The following is a 17,124-nucleotide window of genomic DNA, read 5'->3' on the forward strand; positions in this document are numbered from 1 at the left end:
ACAACAGTTTTGGTAATCCCGCACCTCCTCCTAACTTCCAAACTACGAATTCTCTGCATTATATTCACACCACACATTGCCCTCAGACATGACATCTCCACTGCCTCCAGCCTTCTCCTCGCTGCAACATTCATCACCCACGCTTCACACCCATATAAGAGCGTTGGTAAAACTATACTCTCATACATTCCCCTCTTTGCCTCCAAGGACAAAGTTCTTTGTCTCCACAGACTCCTAAGTGCACCACTCACTCTTTTTCCCTCATCAATTCTATGATTCACCTCATCTTTCATAGACCCATCCGCTGACACGTCCACTCCCAAATATCTGAATACGTTCACCTCCTCCATACTCTCTCCCTCCAATCTGATATTCAATCTTTCATCACCTAATCTTTTTGTTATCCTCATAACCTTACTCTTTCCTGTATTCACCTTTAATTTTCTTCTTTTGCACACCCTACCAAATTCATCCACCAATCTCTGCAACTTCTCTTCAGAATCTCCCAAGAGCACAGTGTCATCAGCAAAGAGCAGCTGTGACAACTCCCACTTTGTGTGTGATTCTTTATCTTTTAACTCCACGCCTCTTGCCAAGACCCTCGCATTTACTTCTCTTACAACCCCATCTATAAATATATTAAACAACCACGGTGACATCACACATCCTTGTCTAAGGCCTACTTTTACTGGGAAAAAATTTCCCTCTTTCCTACATACTCTAACTTGAGCCTCACTATCCTCGTAAAAACTCTTCACTGCTTTCAGTAACCTACCTCCTACACCATACACTTGCAACATCTGCCACATTGCCCCCCTATCCACCCTGTCATATGCCTTTTCCAAATCCATAAATGCCACAAAGACCTCTTTAGCCTTATCTAAATACTGTTCACTTATATGTGCACTCTCTTATATGTTGCACTCTCTTTTATCCCCTTTGCCTTTATACAAAAGAACTATGCATGCTCTCTGCCAATCCCTAGGTACCTTACCCTCTTCCATACATTTATTAAATAATTGCACCAACCACTCCAAAACTATATCCCCACCTGCTTTTAACATTTCTATCTTTATCCCATCAATCCCGGCTGCCTTACCCCCTTTCATTTTACCTACTGCCTCACGAACTTCCCCCACACTCACAACTGGCTCTTCCTCACTCCTACAAGATGTTATTCCTCCTTGTCCTATACATGAAATCACAGCTTCCCTATCTTCATCAACATTTAACAATTCCTCAAAATATTCCCTCCATCTTCCCAATACCTCTAACTCTCCATTTAATAACTCTCCTCTCCTATTTTTAACTGACAAATCCATTTGTTCTCTAGGCTTTCTTAACTTGTTAATCTCACTCCAAAACTTTTTCTTATTTTCAACAAAATTTGTTGATAACATCTCACCCACTCTCTCATTTGCTCTCTTTTTACATTGCTTCACCACTCTCTTAACCTCTCTCTTTTTCTCCATATACTCTTCCCTCCTTGCATCACTTCTACTTTGTAAAAACTTTTCATATGCTAACTTTTTCTCCCTTACTACTCTCTTTACATCATCATTCCACCAATCGCTCCTCTTCCCTCCCGCACCCACTTTCCTGTAACCACAAACTTCTGCTGAACACTCTAACACTACATTTTTAAACCTACCCCATACCTCTTTGATCCCATTGCCTATGCTCTCATTAGCCCATCTATCCTCCAGTAGCTGTTTATATCTTACCCTAACTGCCTCCTCTTTTAGTTTATAAACCTTCACCTCTCTCTTCCCTGATGCTTCTATTCTCCTTGTATCCCATCTACCTTTTACTCTCAGTGTAGCTACAACTAGAAAGTGATCTGATATATCTGTGGCCCCTCTATAAACATGTACATCCTGAAGTCTACTCAACAGTCTTCTATCTACCAATACATAATCCAACAAACTACGTACTGTCATTTCGCCCTACATCATATCTTGTATACTTATTTATCCTCTTTTTCTTAAAATATGTATTACCTATAACCAAACCCCTTTCTATACAAAGTTCAATCAAAGGGCTCCCATTATCATTTACACCTGGCACCCCAAACTTACCTACCACACCCTCTCTAAAAGTTTCTCCTACTTTAGCATTTAGGTCCCCTACCACAATTACTCTCTCACTTGGTTCAAAGGCTCCTATACATTCACTTAACATCTCCCAAAATCTCTCTCTCTCCTCTGCATTCCTCTCTTCTCCAGGTACATACACGCTTATTACGACCCACTTCTCGCATCCAACCTTTACTTTAATCCACATAATTCTTGAATTTACACATTCATATTCTCTTTTCTCCTTCCATAACTGATCATTCAACATTACTGCTACCCCTTCCTTTGCTCTAACTCTCTCAGATACTCCAGATTTAATCCCATTTATTTCCCCCCACCGAAACTCCCCTACCCCCTTCAACTTTGTTTCGCTTAGGGCCAGGACATCCAACTTCTTTTCATTCATAACATCAGCAATCATCTGTTTTTGTGTGCGAGGGGCTTGGACTTCCAGCAGGCATGCGTGAGCGTGTTTGATAGGAGTGAATGGAGACAAATGGTTTTTAATACTTGACGTGCTGTTGGAGTGTGAGCAAAGTAACATTTATGAAGGGGTTCAGGGAAACCGGCAGGCCGGACTTGAGTCCTGGAGATGGGAAGTACAGTGCCTGCACTCTGAAGGAGGGGTGTTAATGTTGCAGTTTAAAAACTGTAGTGTAAAGCACCCTTCTGGCAAGACAGTGATGGAGTGAATGATGGTGAAAGTTTTTCTTTTTCGGGCCACCCTGCCTTGGTGGGAATCGGCCAGTGTGATAATAATAAAAAAAAAAATATACTTCTAAACTGTTGTATTCTGGACGCCTCTGCAAAAATGATTATGTGTGAGTGAGGTGAAAGTGTTGAATGATGATGAAAGTATTTTCTTTTTGGGGATTTTCTTTCTTTTTGGGTCACTCTGCCTCGGTGGGAGACGGCCGACTTGTTGAAAAAAACAAAATGTATATACATATGTATTTCTTAGGTAGTATGTTGGTAGACAGCAACCAGGGAGGTACTACCGTCCTGCCAAGTGAGTGTAAAACGATAGCCTGTAATTGTTTTACACGATGGTAGGATTGCTGGTGTCCTTTTTTCTGTCTCATAAACATGCAAGATTTCAGGTATGTCTTGCTGCTTCTACTTGCACTTACGTCACACTACACATACATGTACAAACATATATACACACACCCCTCTGGGTTTTCTTCTGTTTTCTTTCTAGTTCTTGTTCTTGTTTATTTCCTCTTATCTCCATGGGGAAGTGGAACAAAATTCTTCCTCCGTAAGCCATGCATGTTGTCAGAGGTGACTAAAATGCCGGTAGCAAGGGGCTAATAACCCCTTCTCCCGTATAAATTACTAAATTTAAAAAGAGGAACTTTCGTTTTTCTCTTTGGGCCACCCCGCCTCGGTGGGATACAGCTGATGTGTTGAAAGAAAGATATATTTTTTTTTCTGTTGAAAGCATTAACCGGGCCCTGATATACCTGATGGGGAAAGGAAGCCCATTGCTTATTAAGGTTTTTTCTTGCAAAGGGTGAGGTTTTGGTCTGCACAGTAGCAGTAATGCTTAAATAGGGGATGTCATGGTTAGTAGTAATAAAGAATTATTATTATTAAAGAATTATTAGTAATTATCTCTATCTTGGTTTCTGATTAATTTGAACACTAATTTGGTTTCTGAATTACTTGAGCAGGTCATGCAGTTGTGTATGAGGATGATGATGACTCTGATGATGATAGCTCTGAAGATGAGTGGCGAGGTGAGTTATACTAATTGTCTTGTATGTTTGTTTTATAATAAAATGTTTCAGGTATTTAATGAGATGAAAAGAATATTTTTTTAAGCAGAGGCTGCTTCTTGCTCTAAATTCTAACTTTTAAAATTGTAGATTTGTGTTTAGAGTATGGAATCAATTTCGTACTTTGGTTATTAGGACTGTATAGATCAATAAAGTGAGGCAGCCTGGAGAGCAAATGGACTTAGCAGTTAAAAATGAAAGAGGGGAGATGTAACACACAGAGGTAGGAGTACTGGAAAGATGAAGAGGATATTTTGACGAGTTAATGCTGATGATTAAGGGAAGGTGGTGTTTTCATGGATTAGAAATGGAGGAGCCTGAAAGAAGGGCAAAGCAGCTGGGATGGTTTGAATTAAGACATGTTAAAAGCATGTGGTTAGGTGCCTTGGTGGGAATCGGCCAGTGTGATAATAACAATAAAAAAATTAAGTATATACGTACTTGAAAGAATAGAAGGTACCAAAGGATTGCCATAGAACATTCATAGTTCCCTTGTAGAAGAGAAAAGGGGACAAGGGAGAATTTAAAAAATTTTTTTTTTTTTTTTTTTATACCAGGTGAATTTTTTTAGTAAAATTACTAGTGAAAGGGTTAGGGGTACGACAGAAATTAGGATTGCCGAGAAGAAGGGAATATTTATGAGGAGTAGGGGTTGTGTAGGCTAATTGTTTGTATTGAAGAATATAAATGAGCATTACTTAGATAAGGGTAAAGAACTGTTTGTTGTATTTATGGATTTAGACATCATATAAAGTGGATAGGGGAGCCATGTTTCAAATTTTACAAATGTATGGAATGGAAGGTAGGTTAATAAAAGATATGTAGGAGAAAGGGGAAATATTTTCTCTGCCCAAGTAGAACTTGGGCAGGGATGTGTGAGGTCATCATAGTTGCTTAACATATTTAGAGATGGGGTTGGGAAGAAGTGTGGGGTTAAAAGATGTTGGATCTGACATAAAGTGGAAATTTCATGGTTGGTCTTTGCTGATGACATTGATTTTTGCTGGATTCTTAAGACAAGTTGCAAAGGTGGGTGGACAGATTTGGGAGAATATATAAAAAATGGAAATTAAAATTCAACATAGAAAAGAGCAAGGTGATGAGGGCAATAAAAAGCTTATTCAATGACAGATTGAATATCAGATGAAAGGGAGAGTGTATGGAGGAAGTGGATGTGTTTAGGTATTTGGGGGGTGGACATTTCAATAGATGGGTCTATGAAAGATGAGGTGAACCTTAGAATAGATCAGAGGAAAAAAATGGGTTGTGCAGAAATGCATCTTTGCAAAGAAAGGAACCTTAGAATAATGAATAAGAAAAATATGGGTGGTGTTTTGAGGCATCTGTGGAAAAAAAGAAGTGTATAGATGCTAAAAAGGGAATTTGTCAGAGTATAATGATAGCAACACTTTTTGTGGGTCTGAGGCATTAGCTTTAAATGCTACAGTGAGGTAGTTAGAGACATTGGAGACATATTTGAGAGCACTGTGTGGTGTGAATATGCAGATAATTCAGAGCATTGAAATTAAAATGGGATGAGGGGGTCATCAAACATATAATACAGAAGGATGAGGTGGTTTGGGCATGTAGAGAGGATGGAGAGGCTAGGATGACAAAGATGTATAAATCTGGGGTGGAAAGTAAGAGGGGTAGGGGTCATTGTAAGAATGCATGGAGGGAGGAGGCATAGGAAGGTTTGTTTTAGGGGCTGGTGCATCTAGCAGGCTTATGTTAGATAGTAAATGAAGACAAGTGTTTGTTTTTTTACTGAAGGTGTTGGTGTGTGGGTATGGTAACTTTTATGAAGGGATTCATGAAGTCGGTTAGGTGGACTGCTTTTGAATGAATGATGGTGACTGTATTTTGTTTTCTGGGGTCACACTACCTTGATAGAGATGTTCAGTGTACGGATAAGAATTTATAACCTGATGCATGACTTCTGTATTCTACATGCCGGTACTGAATCATAAAATGTTGGTGGTTATGATAGACGTTTCTGCTTCTTTTTTTTTTTATAGCCATCTCTCCATTAGAATTTTGGATATTTCTAGGGTGAAAAACACTTGTCATCAAATGCACCAGTAAACATTCAAATAAGTATTTTATTTTGAAACTGTTATTGTGATGAGGGAGCATGAAATAAATATTTTGATTATTACACTTACCTTTCTTCACAGGATATTTTGTTTTCAAGTAACATATGTTACTTGAAAGATTCATAAACTTGTAAAAATAGTGTTTTAACTAATATTAAATATATATTTGATCAAGTATTATGTGATGATTCACTAAGTTTTCTTTCGAGCAGTTTTATGCCGCAATGGAGATACACAAAATCATCTTTCAAAAACTAACGTTGACCTAACAGATGCTGAGAAAGAGAAAAGAAAAGCTGAAAAAAGAAGAGCAAAAAAGAAAAGAAGGAAAGAAAAGAAAAAATCAGGAAAATTAGAAAATCAATCTAATCAAAATTCTAATAATAGCAATAGTAAAAGGTAAGACAGGTACTTGTGTGTTCTACCCCCTTTTCTCTCTCTCTCTCTCTCTCTCTTCTCTTTCTTTGTTTTCTTTTTCTCTTCTCTTTTTCTCAATCTCTCATCTTTTTCTCTTACACCTTTTCCTCTTTCTCTTAATATTTTTCTCTTCTTTATTTTCTCTTTTTTTTATTTATACAAGGGTTTACAGAGTTAGGTTAAGAGTTCCTGTCTTCATTTACAAGTAAGAGCTGTGACCTACCTCACCTCATGTGAAAGGTATTTATTTGTTATGAGACATACAAATAGAGAAGAGGAGGAAGTTGGAGCCATTTGTCGGCAAGTGTTTCTGTCTCTTCCTCCCCTCTTTCCTTCCTTCCTTCTTTCAAAATCATTAGTTTTTTATGTACTATCTTATTTGATATAATTGAGCTCTTATTTCTTTTTGTTTTAATTAACTTCACTGGATTTCATGTTAAAATATTTACTTTAAATTCATTGTCTTGTCAACTTCATTAATTATCTAGTTACTGTAATCATTATTTTATATCTACTACAGTTACCTTGCTGATACATTAGTTACCACATTACAGTAATCATTTCTTTCTCTTCCACATCAGTTATGTCACATCAGTTATGTTCACATTATTTATGTCATATCCCTTCTGCTACATCATTTACCATGTTGCAATTAGCATCTTGATCCAGTCTCTACCACAGTAGTTAGCTTGTTAGCCTTTCTCTAACACAGCTAACATGTAACCTTATTATTTTCTCTTTCATATCATTTATCATGTTACTGTAATCATTATCCCTTCTACCACATCAGTTCTTTCTTTCTTTCAACACACCGGCCGTATCCCACCAAGGCGGGGTGGCCCAAAAGGAAAAACGAAAGTTTCTCCTTTTACATTTAGTAACATATACAGGAGAAGGGGTTACTAGCCCCTACCATGTCATTTAGCATGTTACAGTAAAAAATTTTTCCATCATCATGCTTTGTATGTCAGATTCTTGATACATTATTGATTTGTCTATTGGTACTGCAGAGAAGACGATTCTGGGTCCAACGATGAAGACGATGACGATGATGATGAAGATGAAGATGAAGGTCAGGGTTTGGATCCTAAATCAGCCTTTGTTGCAACTGCAGCAGGAAAAAAAATAGGACTTGGTGCCACGTCTAAACATGAAGTTCGACGGAAAGCTCTGAGTAAAGGAGGGAGTCATGAAGAAGACGATGGTAATACTGCAAGTAAGGATACAATTTTTGTGTTATGCACGATATACATACATGGAGGGAGGTATTACCATCATGCCAAGTGAGTGTGACTGGGAAACCTGTAATTGTTTTACATGATGGTAGGATTGCTGGTGTCTTTTTTCTGTCTTATAAACACGCAAGATAACAGGTATATACCATCTTGCTACTTCTACTTACACTTAGGTCACACTACACATGCATGTACATGCATGTGTACAAGCGTGTTAGATAGGAGTGAATGGAGAAAAATGGTTTTTGGGACCGGACGAGCTGTTGGAGTGTGAGCAGGGTAATATTTTGTGGAGGGATTCAGGGAAACTAGTTAGCTGGACTTGAGTCCTGGAAGTGGGAAATACAATGCCTGCACTTTAAATGAGGGGATTGGGATATTGACAGTATGGAGGGACATCTAAACTGTTGTATCTGAGCTCCTCTGCAAAGACAGTGATTATGTATGAGTGATGATGAAAGTGTTGAATGATGATGAAAGTTTTTACTTTTGGGTTTTTTTTCTTTTTGGGTCACCCTGCCTTGGTGAGAAACGGCCGATGTGTTAAAAAAGAAAAAACCACGGACGCTCACTCACGCTCACTCACGCTCACTCACGCTCACTCATGCTCACTCATGCTCACGCTCACTCACGCTCACTCACGCTCACTCACGCTCACTCACGCTCACTCATGCTCACACTCATTCACACTCATTCACACTCATTCACACTCACACTCTTTCACACTCTTTCACACTCTTTCACACACACACACACACACACACACACACACACACACACACACACACACACTCACACTCACACTCACACTCACACTCACACTCACACTCTCACTCTCACTCTGCAAGAAGGCATTTGACACAGTTCCACACAAGAGATTAGTGCAAAAACTGGAGGACCAAGCAGGGATAACAAGGAAGGCACTACAATGGATCAGGGAATACTTGTCATTGAAGACAGCAGCGAGTCATGGTACGTGGTGAGGTGTCAGAGTGGGCACCTGTGACCAGCGGGGTTCCACAGGGGTCAGTCCTAGGACCAGTGCTGTTTCTGGTATTTGTGAATGACATGACGGAAGGAATAGACTCTGAGGTGTCCCTGTTTGCAGATGACGTGAAGTTGATGAGAAGAATTCACTCGAGCGAAGACCAGGCAGAACTAAAAGGGATCTGGACAGGCTGCAGACCTGGTCCAGCAATTGGCTCCTGGAGTTCAATCCCACCAAGTGCAAAGTCATGAAGATTGGGGAAGGGCAAAGAAGACAGCAGACGGAGTACAGTCTAGGGGGCCAGAGACTACATACCTCACTCAAGGAAAAAGATCTTGGGGTGAGTATAACACCAGGCACATCTCCTGAAGCACACATCAACCAAATAACGGCTGCAGCATATGGGGGCCTAGCAAACCTCAGAACAGCATTCCGACACCTTAATAAGGAATCGTTCAGGACCCTGTACACCGTGTACGTTAGGCCCATATTGGAGTATGCGGCACCAGCTTGGAACCCACACCTAGCCAAGCACGTAAAGAAACTAGAGAAATTGCAAAGGTTTTCAACAAGACTAGTCCCAGAGCTAAGAGGTATGTCCTGTGAGGAGAGGTTAAGGGAAATCAACCTGACGACACTGGAGGACAGGAGAGATAGGGGGGACATGATAACGACATACAAAATACTGAGAGGAATTGACAAGGTGGACAAAGACAGGATGTTCCAGAGATTGGACACAGTAACAAGGGGACACAGTTGGAAGTTGAAGACACAGATGAATCACAGGGATGTTAGGAAGTATTTCGTCAGCCACAGAGTAGTCAGTAAGTGGAATAGTTTGGGAAACAATTGTGAAAAGCGATTACTTGGTAATTCTGGTAGCGGGGTTCAAATGATAAACGTCTTCGGAGGCTTCTTAATTTATTTGTAAAGTAGTGGTGGGTACACAGGCTTGTGTGTTGTGCCCATGGCCCAGGAGGGCCATCCCACGAGAGGGAGAACTAGTAGGCCTCTCTTGCTGCTAGGCCGCTGTGAGTGTGTGTGGGCCCAGCATCCCACTGACCTGGAGCAGGCCCAGAGGGCAGCACCTTAGTGGCGCGAAATATGAACTAAGCTGGCAGACAGCATAGGCTGTCTGTGCAGACAGTACAGGCTGTCTACATACGCTCGGCCACCTACCACATGGTCGTCCCGACCATGTCTGGTGGTAAAAAAAACTCGGTCTCTTTCGTAGGAACAGGGCACAGAACACAAAATAAAAAACATATATATACATATGGACATGGAAAAAAACAACTTCCTACAGGGAGGGAAGAAAAAAACGGGTGTGCTAAACATCGTGGTCATAGGCGGTGAGCGTCGAAGGGCATCACTGCACACCTTCCTGCGTCTGGACAGATACTGCAACACAGAAGACATCGCTGCGGCTCAGCTGTGACGTAACAGGGTATGGTCTCCTCTAGAACGGTGAAGCAGTCATCGTAGGAGTCGCTGCAGGTTTTCACTCAACCTGGGGCATGACATGCTGGTGCCCTCGAGTGAGGCGTCGTCAAAACTCGGCAACTGGGCAGGACTTCTGGCAAGCGACTCAGGAGGACACTTCTCGACTGGTACTGTCGCTGGGCTGTCACTGCCGGCGAGCGTGGAACGAGTCATGGAGCGAGTCGTGGCAGAGACGACTGGGTGAAACATCTGGGAGTCGTAACATCATACACCAGACTGCAGTGAGCGAGCTAGCAGTCAAATTGACATCTTCTTTGTGCAGGATGCACACTGAAGCTTGTGACATGAGGCTGACACAACGCCTGCCGTCAGGGCTAACTGCGGCTTGACGAGTGTCATTCTCTCGGCAGTTGGAGTTATAGCAGAGGTTAGTCTAAGCGTCTCCAGACTTGTTTCTCTACATAAAACTGCACTCTGAAGGTCTGGAGGTGAAGTGAAACAAATCTCGATGGGAATCGTAGCAGGTACGATTCTGCAGAACATCACGAGCGAAGAGCATAAGAGCTTTCTGTATAAGGGGGCTCGGGCTCAGAGCTGACTGATATCAGCTGTCAAACACGCTGATCACATCGGGTGACTTAACACAGTGGTGCTACTCAGGTCTGGCTCAAGACCACTGGACACACGGAAAATTTTACACACACCCGTGGTACATGCAGTACAACATGGCTTAAACTAGCAAATGATGCTTTTCTGTGCACAAAACTGACACTAAGCTATACACTAACATGTGAGAACACTGAGAGGAATTAACACACGACATATATCTTCTCTCAATCTTCTCGGCAATACTGAAATATTTACTGAAACTCTCGATGTGACATCATGTGATGTCAGACGTGACATCGCGAGGTGACGTCAGCAGCATTGTGACGTCAGCAGACATCTCAAGGTGACGTCAGGCAGACATCGTGATGTCATGAAGTCGGACAGCAGCATCGGTGACGTCAATGTGATGCGGGCAGCAGACCACAGCATGTGGCCTGGGACATCTGGCTTGGTAACCCACGTGGCTTGTACATCCACGTGACATAGCCCACACCCCACGTGGCGTCGGGATACATGTAGCGTCGTAATCTACATGGCATGCTGATCCACATGGCTTGCTGATCCACATGGCTTGCTGATCTACATGGCTTGCTGATCCACATGGCATGCTGATCCATGTGGCTTGCTGATCCATGTGGCTTGCTGATCCACATGGCTTGCTGATCTACGTGGCATACTGATCCGCGTGGCTTGCTGATGCACGTGGCTTGGTGATCTACGTGGCATGCTTATCCGTGTGCCACGTAGATCAGCAAGCCACATGGATCAGCAAGCCATGTGGATCAGCATGCCACGTGGATCAGCAAGCCACGTGGATCAGCATGCCACGTGGATCAGCATGCCACGTGGATCAGCATGCCACGTGGATCAGCAAGCCATGTGGATCAGCAAGCCATGTGGATCAGCAAGCCATGTGGAGCAGCATGCCATGTAGATCACGGCGCTACGTGGATCCCGACGCCACGTGGGGTGTGGGCTATGTCACGTGGATGTACAAGCCACGTGGGTTACCAAGCCAGATGTCCCAGGCCACATGCTGTGGTCTGCTGCCCACATCACATTGACGTCACCGATGTTGCTGCCCGACTTCATGACGTCACGATGTCTGCCTGACGTCACCTCGAGATGTCTGCTGATGTCACAATGCTGCTGATGTCACCTTGCGACATCACGCCTGACATCACATGATGTCACATCGAGTGTTTCAGTAAATATTTCAGTAATAACCTCGTTATAAATGGTGGGAAGTGGTGGTTGCAGCAGTTGTGTTTGCCCGGAGAGAGGAAGGAAGAGGGATGAAGCCATCTTCACTTTATCACCCTATACAAGAAGTATCCGTCTCTCAACGAGTTATCCTGATGTCGTGTCTGCACGTTTGAGCATCCAGACACAGGTACAAGCAGGATCTAGCTGAAATTTGCCGAATTTCTTCGAGAATTGTAAGTGGTGTCTTAGTGACCCCACGCTACAGTATCCCACCGCTGCCACCAATATGAAACGTGATTACTTGGTAATTTTGGTAGCGGGGTTCAAATGATAAACGTCTTTGGAAGCTTCTTACTTTATTTGTAAAGTAGTGGTGGGTACACAGGCTTGTGTGTTGTGCCCATGGCCCAGGAGGGCCATCCCACGAGAGGGAGAACTAGTAGGCCTTCTGTCTTGCTGCTAGGCTGCTGTGAGTGTGTGGGCCCAGCATCCCACTGACCTGGAGCAGGCCCAAAGGGCAGCACCTTAGTGGCACGAAATATGAACTAAGCTGGCAGACAGCATAGGCTGTCTGTGCAGACAGTACAGGCTGTCTGTGCAGACAGTACAGGCTGTCTACACGATGTAGTGGAGGCAGGATTTATACATAGCTTTAAGCAGAGGTATGATAAAGCTCACGGTTCATAAAGAGTGACCTAGTAGCGACCAGTGAAGAGGCAGGGCCAGGAGCTCGGACTCGACCCCTGCAACCTCAACTAGGTGAGTTCTCTCTCTCTCTCTCGCTCTCTCGCTCTCTCGCTCTCTCGCTCTCTCGCTCTCGCTCTCTCTCGCTCTCTCTCGCTCTCGCTCTCTCTCGCTCTCTCTCGCTCTCTCTCGCTCTCGCTCTCTCTTGCTCTCTCTCGCTCTCTCTCGCTCTCCCCCTCTCTCCCTCTCTCTCCCTCTCCCTCCCTCCCTCTCCCTCTCTCTCCCTCTCTCCCTCTCTCTCCCTCTCTCTCCCTCTCTCTCCCTCTCTCTCGCTCTCTCGCTCTCTCTCTCTCTCGCTCTCGCTCTCTCGCTCTCTCGCTCTCTCGCTCTCTCGCTCTCTCGCTCTCTCGCTCTCTCTCGCTCTCTCGCTCTCTCGCTCTCTCGCTCTCTCTCTCTCTCTCTCTCTCTCTCTCTCTCATATTCATATATTTGGGTTTTCTTGTTTTCATAATAGTTCTTGTTGTTCTGTATTTCTCTTATCTCCATGCATGCCGTAAGAGATGACTAAAATGCTGGGAGCAAGGGACTAGTAACCCCTTCTCCTGTATACATTACTAAATTTAAAGAACTTTAGTTTTTATATGTATCACCCTACCTTGGTGGGATACGGCCAGTTTGTTAAAAAAAAATACATATAATAATTTGTTTTCTGCTCTGCTGGTCCTAAATTTGATATGTACCTCACATACTATAAAAGACAGCAATAATGATAGAGTGAAGATTGAAGAAACTGGATTTTTATCAGACTGGACTAGATCCAGAGCAGAGACCCTTTGAGTTAGTGTCTTAGGATATAGTAATGCTTTAACAATGTGTGGTGTGAATATTATGCAGATAATTAAGTGGACAGGAGTTTTAAGATGATGTGGGATTACCAAAAGATATAATTTAATTAGAGGAGGAAGAGTTGAAGTTGTTTGGCAATTTAGAAAGAATGGAGCAGAATAGAAATCAGTGTATAAATCTGAGGAGGAGGCATAGGGGTTGTCCCAGGAAGGATTACATAAGAAAGGTGAAAAATAAAAGGTTCTAAGTGGTAGAGCCTTGATCATCCAACAGGTGTGTGTGAGCACATCAGTTTGCAGTGAGTGGTGATAAGTGGTTATTAGGGTTTGACGTACTGTTGAAGTATGAGCCAGTAAAAATTTATGAACCGAGTTAGAAGAAATCGCTTATGTGGCCCTAAGTCCTGAAGGAGGGGTGTGGCCATTGCTGTTTGGAAGGTCATCTGAATTGTGATGTCTGCACACTTCTGGTAATACAGCTATTGAATGAATGATGTGAATGTTCCTCCTCTGAGTCACCCATACCTAAGTGGGAGAAAGGCGATGTCGGAAAAAATAAATGATAGCCATTAGCAGTTTTGGTTAAAGTCTGTTTGTGTTTTTGAGGATTTTGACCTTAAAACTTCAGAATTTAACTTAATAGAATATAATACTTAATATCAGCATACCCAGATCCTTTAGAAAAGTGATTGTCAACATTTTATCAAAAAATGGATTGTTTATTTGCAGTTTGGGGGGCATCTGAATTGTAGTATCTGCACATCTCTGGCAGGACAGTGATAGAGTGAATGATGGTTAAAGTGGTTTTTTTTTTTTTTTTTTTTTAGTCACCCTACCTTGGTGAGAGATGGCCAGTGTGTTAAAAAAAAAATCTGAAAATTGTCACAGCATATGTACAGTATGCAGTACAGTACATTATTTTCTATATGTGATGTGAATCTATTTTTACTCTTTGATTTTACAAAATACAATATTTTTTGAGCCGAAATAGTTAACTAATTTTTTTTTTGTTCTGTTTTTCAGGCATTGACCCAGTGGTGCTACAATCCCGCCAGTTGGCCATCCGAGGCAATGAGGCGGCCAATGTAGGACAATATTCTGTAGCTGTGCGCCTTTTTTCTGATGCCATCCGCCTTGATCCTAATGATCACCGTTTCTTTGGCAATAGATCCTACTGCTATGATCAGCTAGGACAGCATGAAAAGTATGTTTATTATCAGGAATTACTGATCTTTGTAAAGTTTGATGGTTGTAATTCTCATATGTGTATTTTGATTACTTAACTAATATTGCATATCATTTCTAATTTCAGAATTTGAATTGCTTTTTCTTTTAACTTTCAGAGCATTAAAGGATGCTGAGAAAGCAATTAAATTAGCACCCCAGTGGCCTAAAGGACATTTCAGAAGAGGCACTTCACTTAGAGGATTAGGAGTAAGTAAAGCAAGAATTATGTCTTTCTTTTATTATACAGTAGTTGCTAGATATAATAATGTACAGGTAAGGAATTACCATACATCAACTGTTACTGGTTCTAGGAGTCATTACCCCTGCATCCTAGTCTCAGTCCTTGTACATTGGTAAAGAAATAGTGATTTAACAAGCTTTGGAAATATGGGATTAAGTTGACTATCAGGTCTAACACTAATTTATGCAGACTAACAAATTGAAGGCCGGTTATAGGGAAGGGTAGGGGCCTCTCTATTCCCTCTTCTCTGGTCTGTTTTATGTTTTTTTCCTAGGTCTGCTTCAATTATTAGGAGGGCTTTAAACTATGATTAAATACTCTTGGTTATGATTTATCTGCCGAGAAAGAGAGAAAAGTGTTGAATTATGTGATGATGAATTCATTGTCAATATCGTCAATATTGGCAGTTTGGAGGGATATGTTGTGTATCTTTATACGTATATGCTTCTAAACTGTTGTATTCTGAGCACCTCTGCAAAAACAGAGATAATGTGTGAGTGTGGTGAAAGTGTTGAATGATGATGATAGTATTTTCTTTTTGGGGATTTTCTTTCTTTTTTGGGTCACCCTGCCTCGGTGGGAGACGGCCGACTTGTTGAAAAAAAAAAAAAAAAAATTCATTGTTACCTAGGAGAGGCTTGAAGACATGATTAATAACATAGGGAGGGTTAGTGGCTGGAATGCCTACAGTGTTTATTTTGGATTTTGTCAAAAAGTGTAAAATTGGCCAAATTACCAAATCCTGGTCAATTGATAGGGTAGTTCTGATGGTTGAATGGGCAGTTTCTTGTGATCAGTGGATAGTATGGAAGGCATACTAGTGTATTAGCTGGGAGTAGGCCAGTTTGAGCATCTAGATTGGCTTACAACAGGCCTCAAAGTGGGTCGAATATCTGTTGTGTAAAGCGCTTCCAACTTCGCTCCTGTGTTATTCCGTAAGTATTACATAAAATTTTGCATTTTTAGTGTCATTACAATGGCACTAGAAGAATTAAAAACAAAAAATGCCATCACAGAAGGAGCTTTCAGTTTGTGGGTGCTGACAGTAAAGAAGTTAAGGAAGTGGAGGAGGAGAAGAAAATAGTGCGTGGAATGTGAGTGTGGAATTATATAACGGTATAAAAAACATACTTTACTTAACCTTGCTGGTTAATAGGAAAATTTGTATTTTCTATTTTTTAAATATCTGTACTTTTTTTTTATTAATAATTCTTAATTTTTATATTTTGCAGAAATATATAGATGCTGAATCTGCCTTTGAAGAAGTTCTTCGTTTAGATAAAGGTTGTCAGGAAGCTCAGGAAGAAATTCGGAAAGTTAGAATAGTTCGTATCGTTGAAATGGGATTCACGGAAAGACAAGCTAACAATGCAATTGCTAGATATAATCATGTACAGGTAAGGCATTACCATACATTTACTGTTAATGATTCTAGGGATCATTGCCCCTGCATACCAGTCTCGGACCAGGTCTTCTAAATTGGGAAGTAAATACAGTAAACCCTCAATTTAATGAGCTTTGGACAAAGTTTACTAGATCAGTTGATTAGGAAATAGCTGCTAAAATCCATGGTTACAGTATTGTTTATTATTAAGATCATAGCACAGCAATATCACCTTTATCCATCATAGTTGCCATTACCAGTCACTCTCGTCTCCCCTCCTCCCTTTTTAGTTCTTAAAATCGAAGGTTTACTGTTATTGTTTAATAAGTTAAGAGCAAGATTCTTAAATTGTAATTTCATGTACAGTGGTCCCTCAATTATAGTCCTTAATCCGTTCCTGGAAGTGGGACTGTTATTGAAATAGACAATTTTCGAATCAATTTTCCCCATAAGAAATAATGTAAATCCAATTAATTCATTCCAGACACCCAGAAGTATCAACAACAATTTTTTTTTTTACCTAAAAGATAGATTTACATGCACAAAAGAATGAACATTCAACATGACAGTTACCTTTATTGAAGGCTGTTGTTGATGAATGGAAGACAGGGAGGAGGAGAGAGGGAAGAGAAGTTATTGTTTGGAAGGGAAATCCCCCTCCAAAAGGACTGTAGGTCATTTCAGGGGTCACTTCCCTAGCATAAATATAGATTTACATGCGGAAAAAATGCCAAATAAATGTAAAGCACTAATAAAATGTATAAATGAACATTGGTAATAGGAGTAGTTGATGAGTGGAATGGTCTGCCTAGTAGGGTGATCGAAGCTAAAACATTGGGTAGTTTCAAATTTAGGTTGGATAAATACACGAGTGAGAGGGGTTGGATTTGAGT

The 17,124-nt window shown here is 41.3% G+C and overlaps 1 protein-coding gene across 2 annotated transcripts in view; it reads left to right on the forward strand.

The window, feature by feature from the left end:
* LOC128700703 (uncharacterized) overlaps positions 1 to 17,124 on the forward strand; it is a 63,281-nt gene that overhangs the window by 14,036 nt on the left and 32,121 nt on the right. For both annotated transcript variants that reach the window (XM_070097234.1, XM_070097235.1), the window contains exons 4-9: positions 3,752 to 3,817; positions 6,165 to 6,351; positions 7,380 to 7,585; positions 14,403 to 14,583; positions 14,723 to 14,813; positions 16,080 to 16,244. In XM_070097234.1, coding sequence (XP_069953335.1) covers positions 3,752 to 3,817; positions 6,165 to 6,351; positions 7,380 to 7,585; positions 14,403 to 14,583; positions 14,723 to 14,813; positions 16,080 to 16,244 — 896 coding nt within the window. The remainder of the gene's footprint in view (positions 1 to 3,751; positions 3,818 to 6,164; positions 6,352 to 7,379; positions 7,586 to 14,402; positions 14,584 to 14,722; positions 14,814 to 16,079; positions 16,245 to 17,124) is intronic.

The sequence above is a fragment of the Cherax quadricarinatus genome, chromosome 56 (assembly GCF_038502225.1).
Source record: "Cherax quadricarinatus isolate ZL_2023a chromosome 56, ASM3850222v1, whole genome shotgun sequence".
Classification (NCBI taxonomy): Eukaryota; Metazoa; Arthropoda; class Malacostraca; order Decapoda; family Parastacidae; genus Cherax; species Cherax quadricarinatus.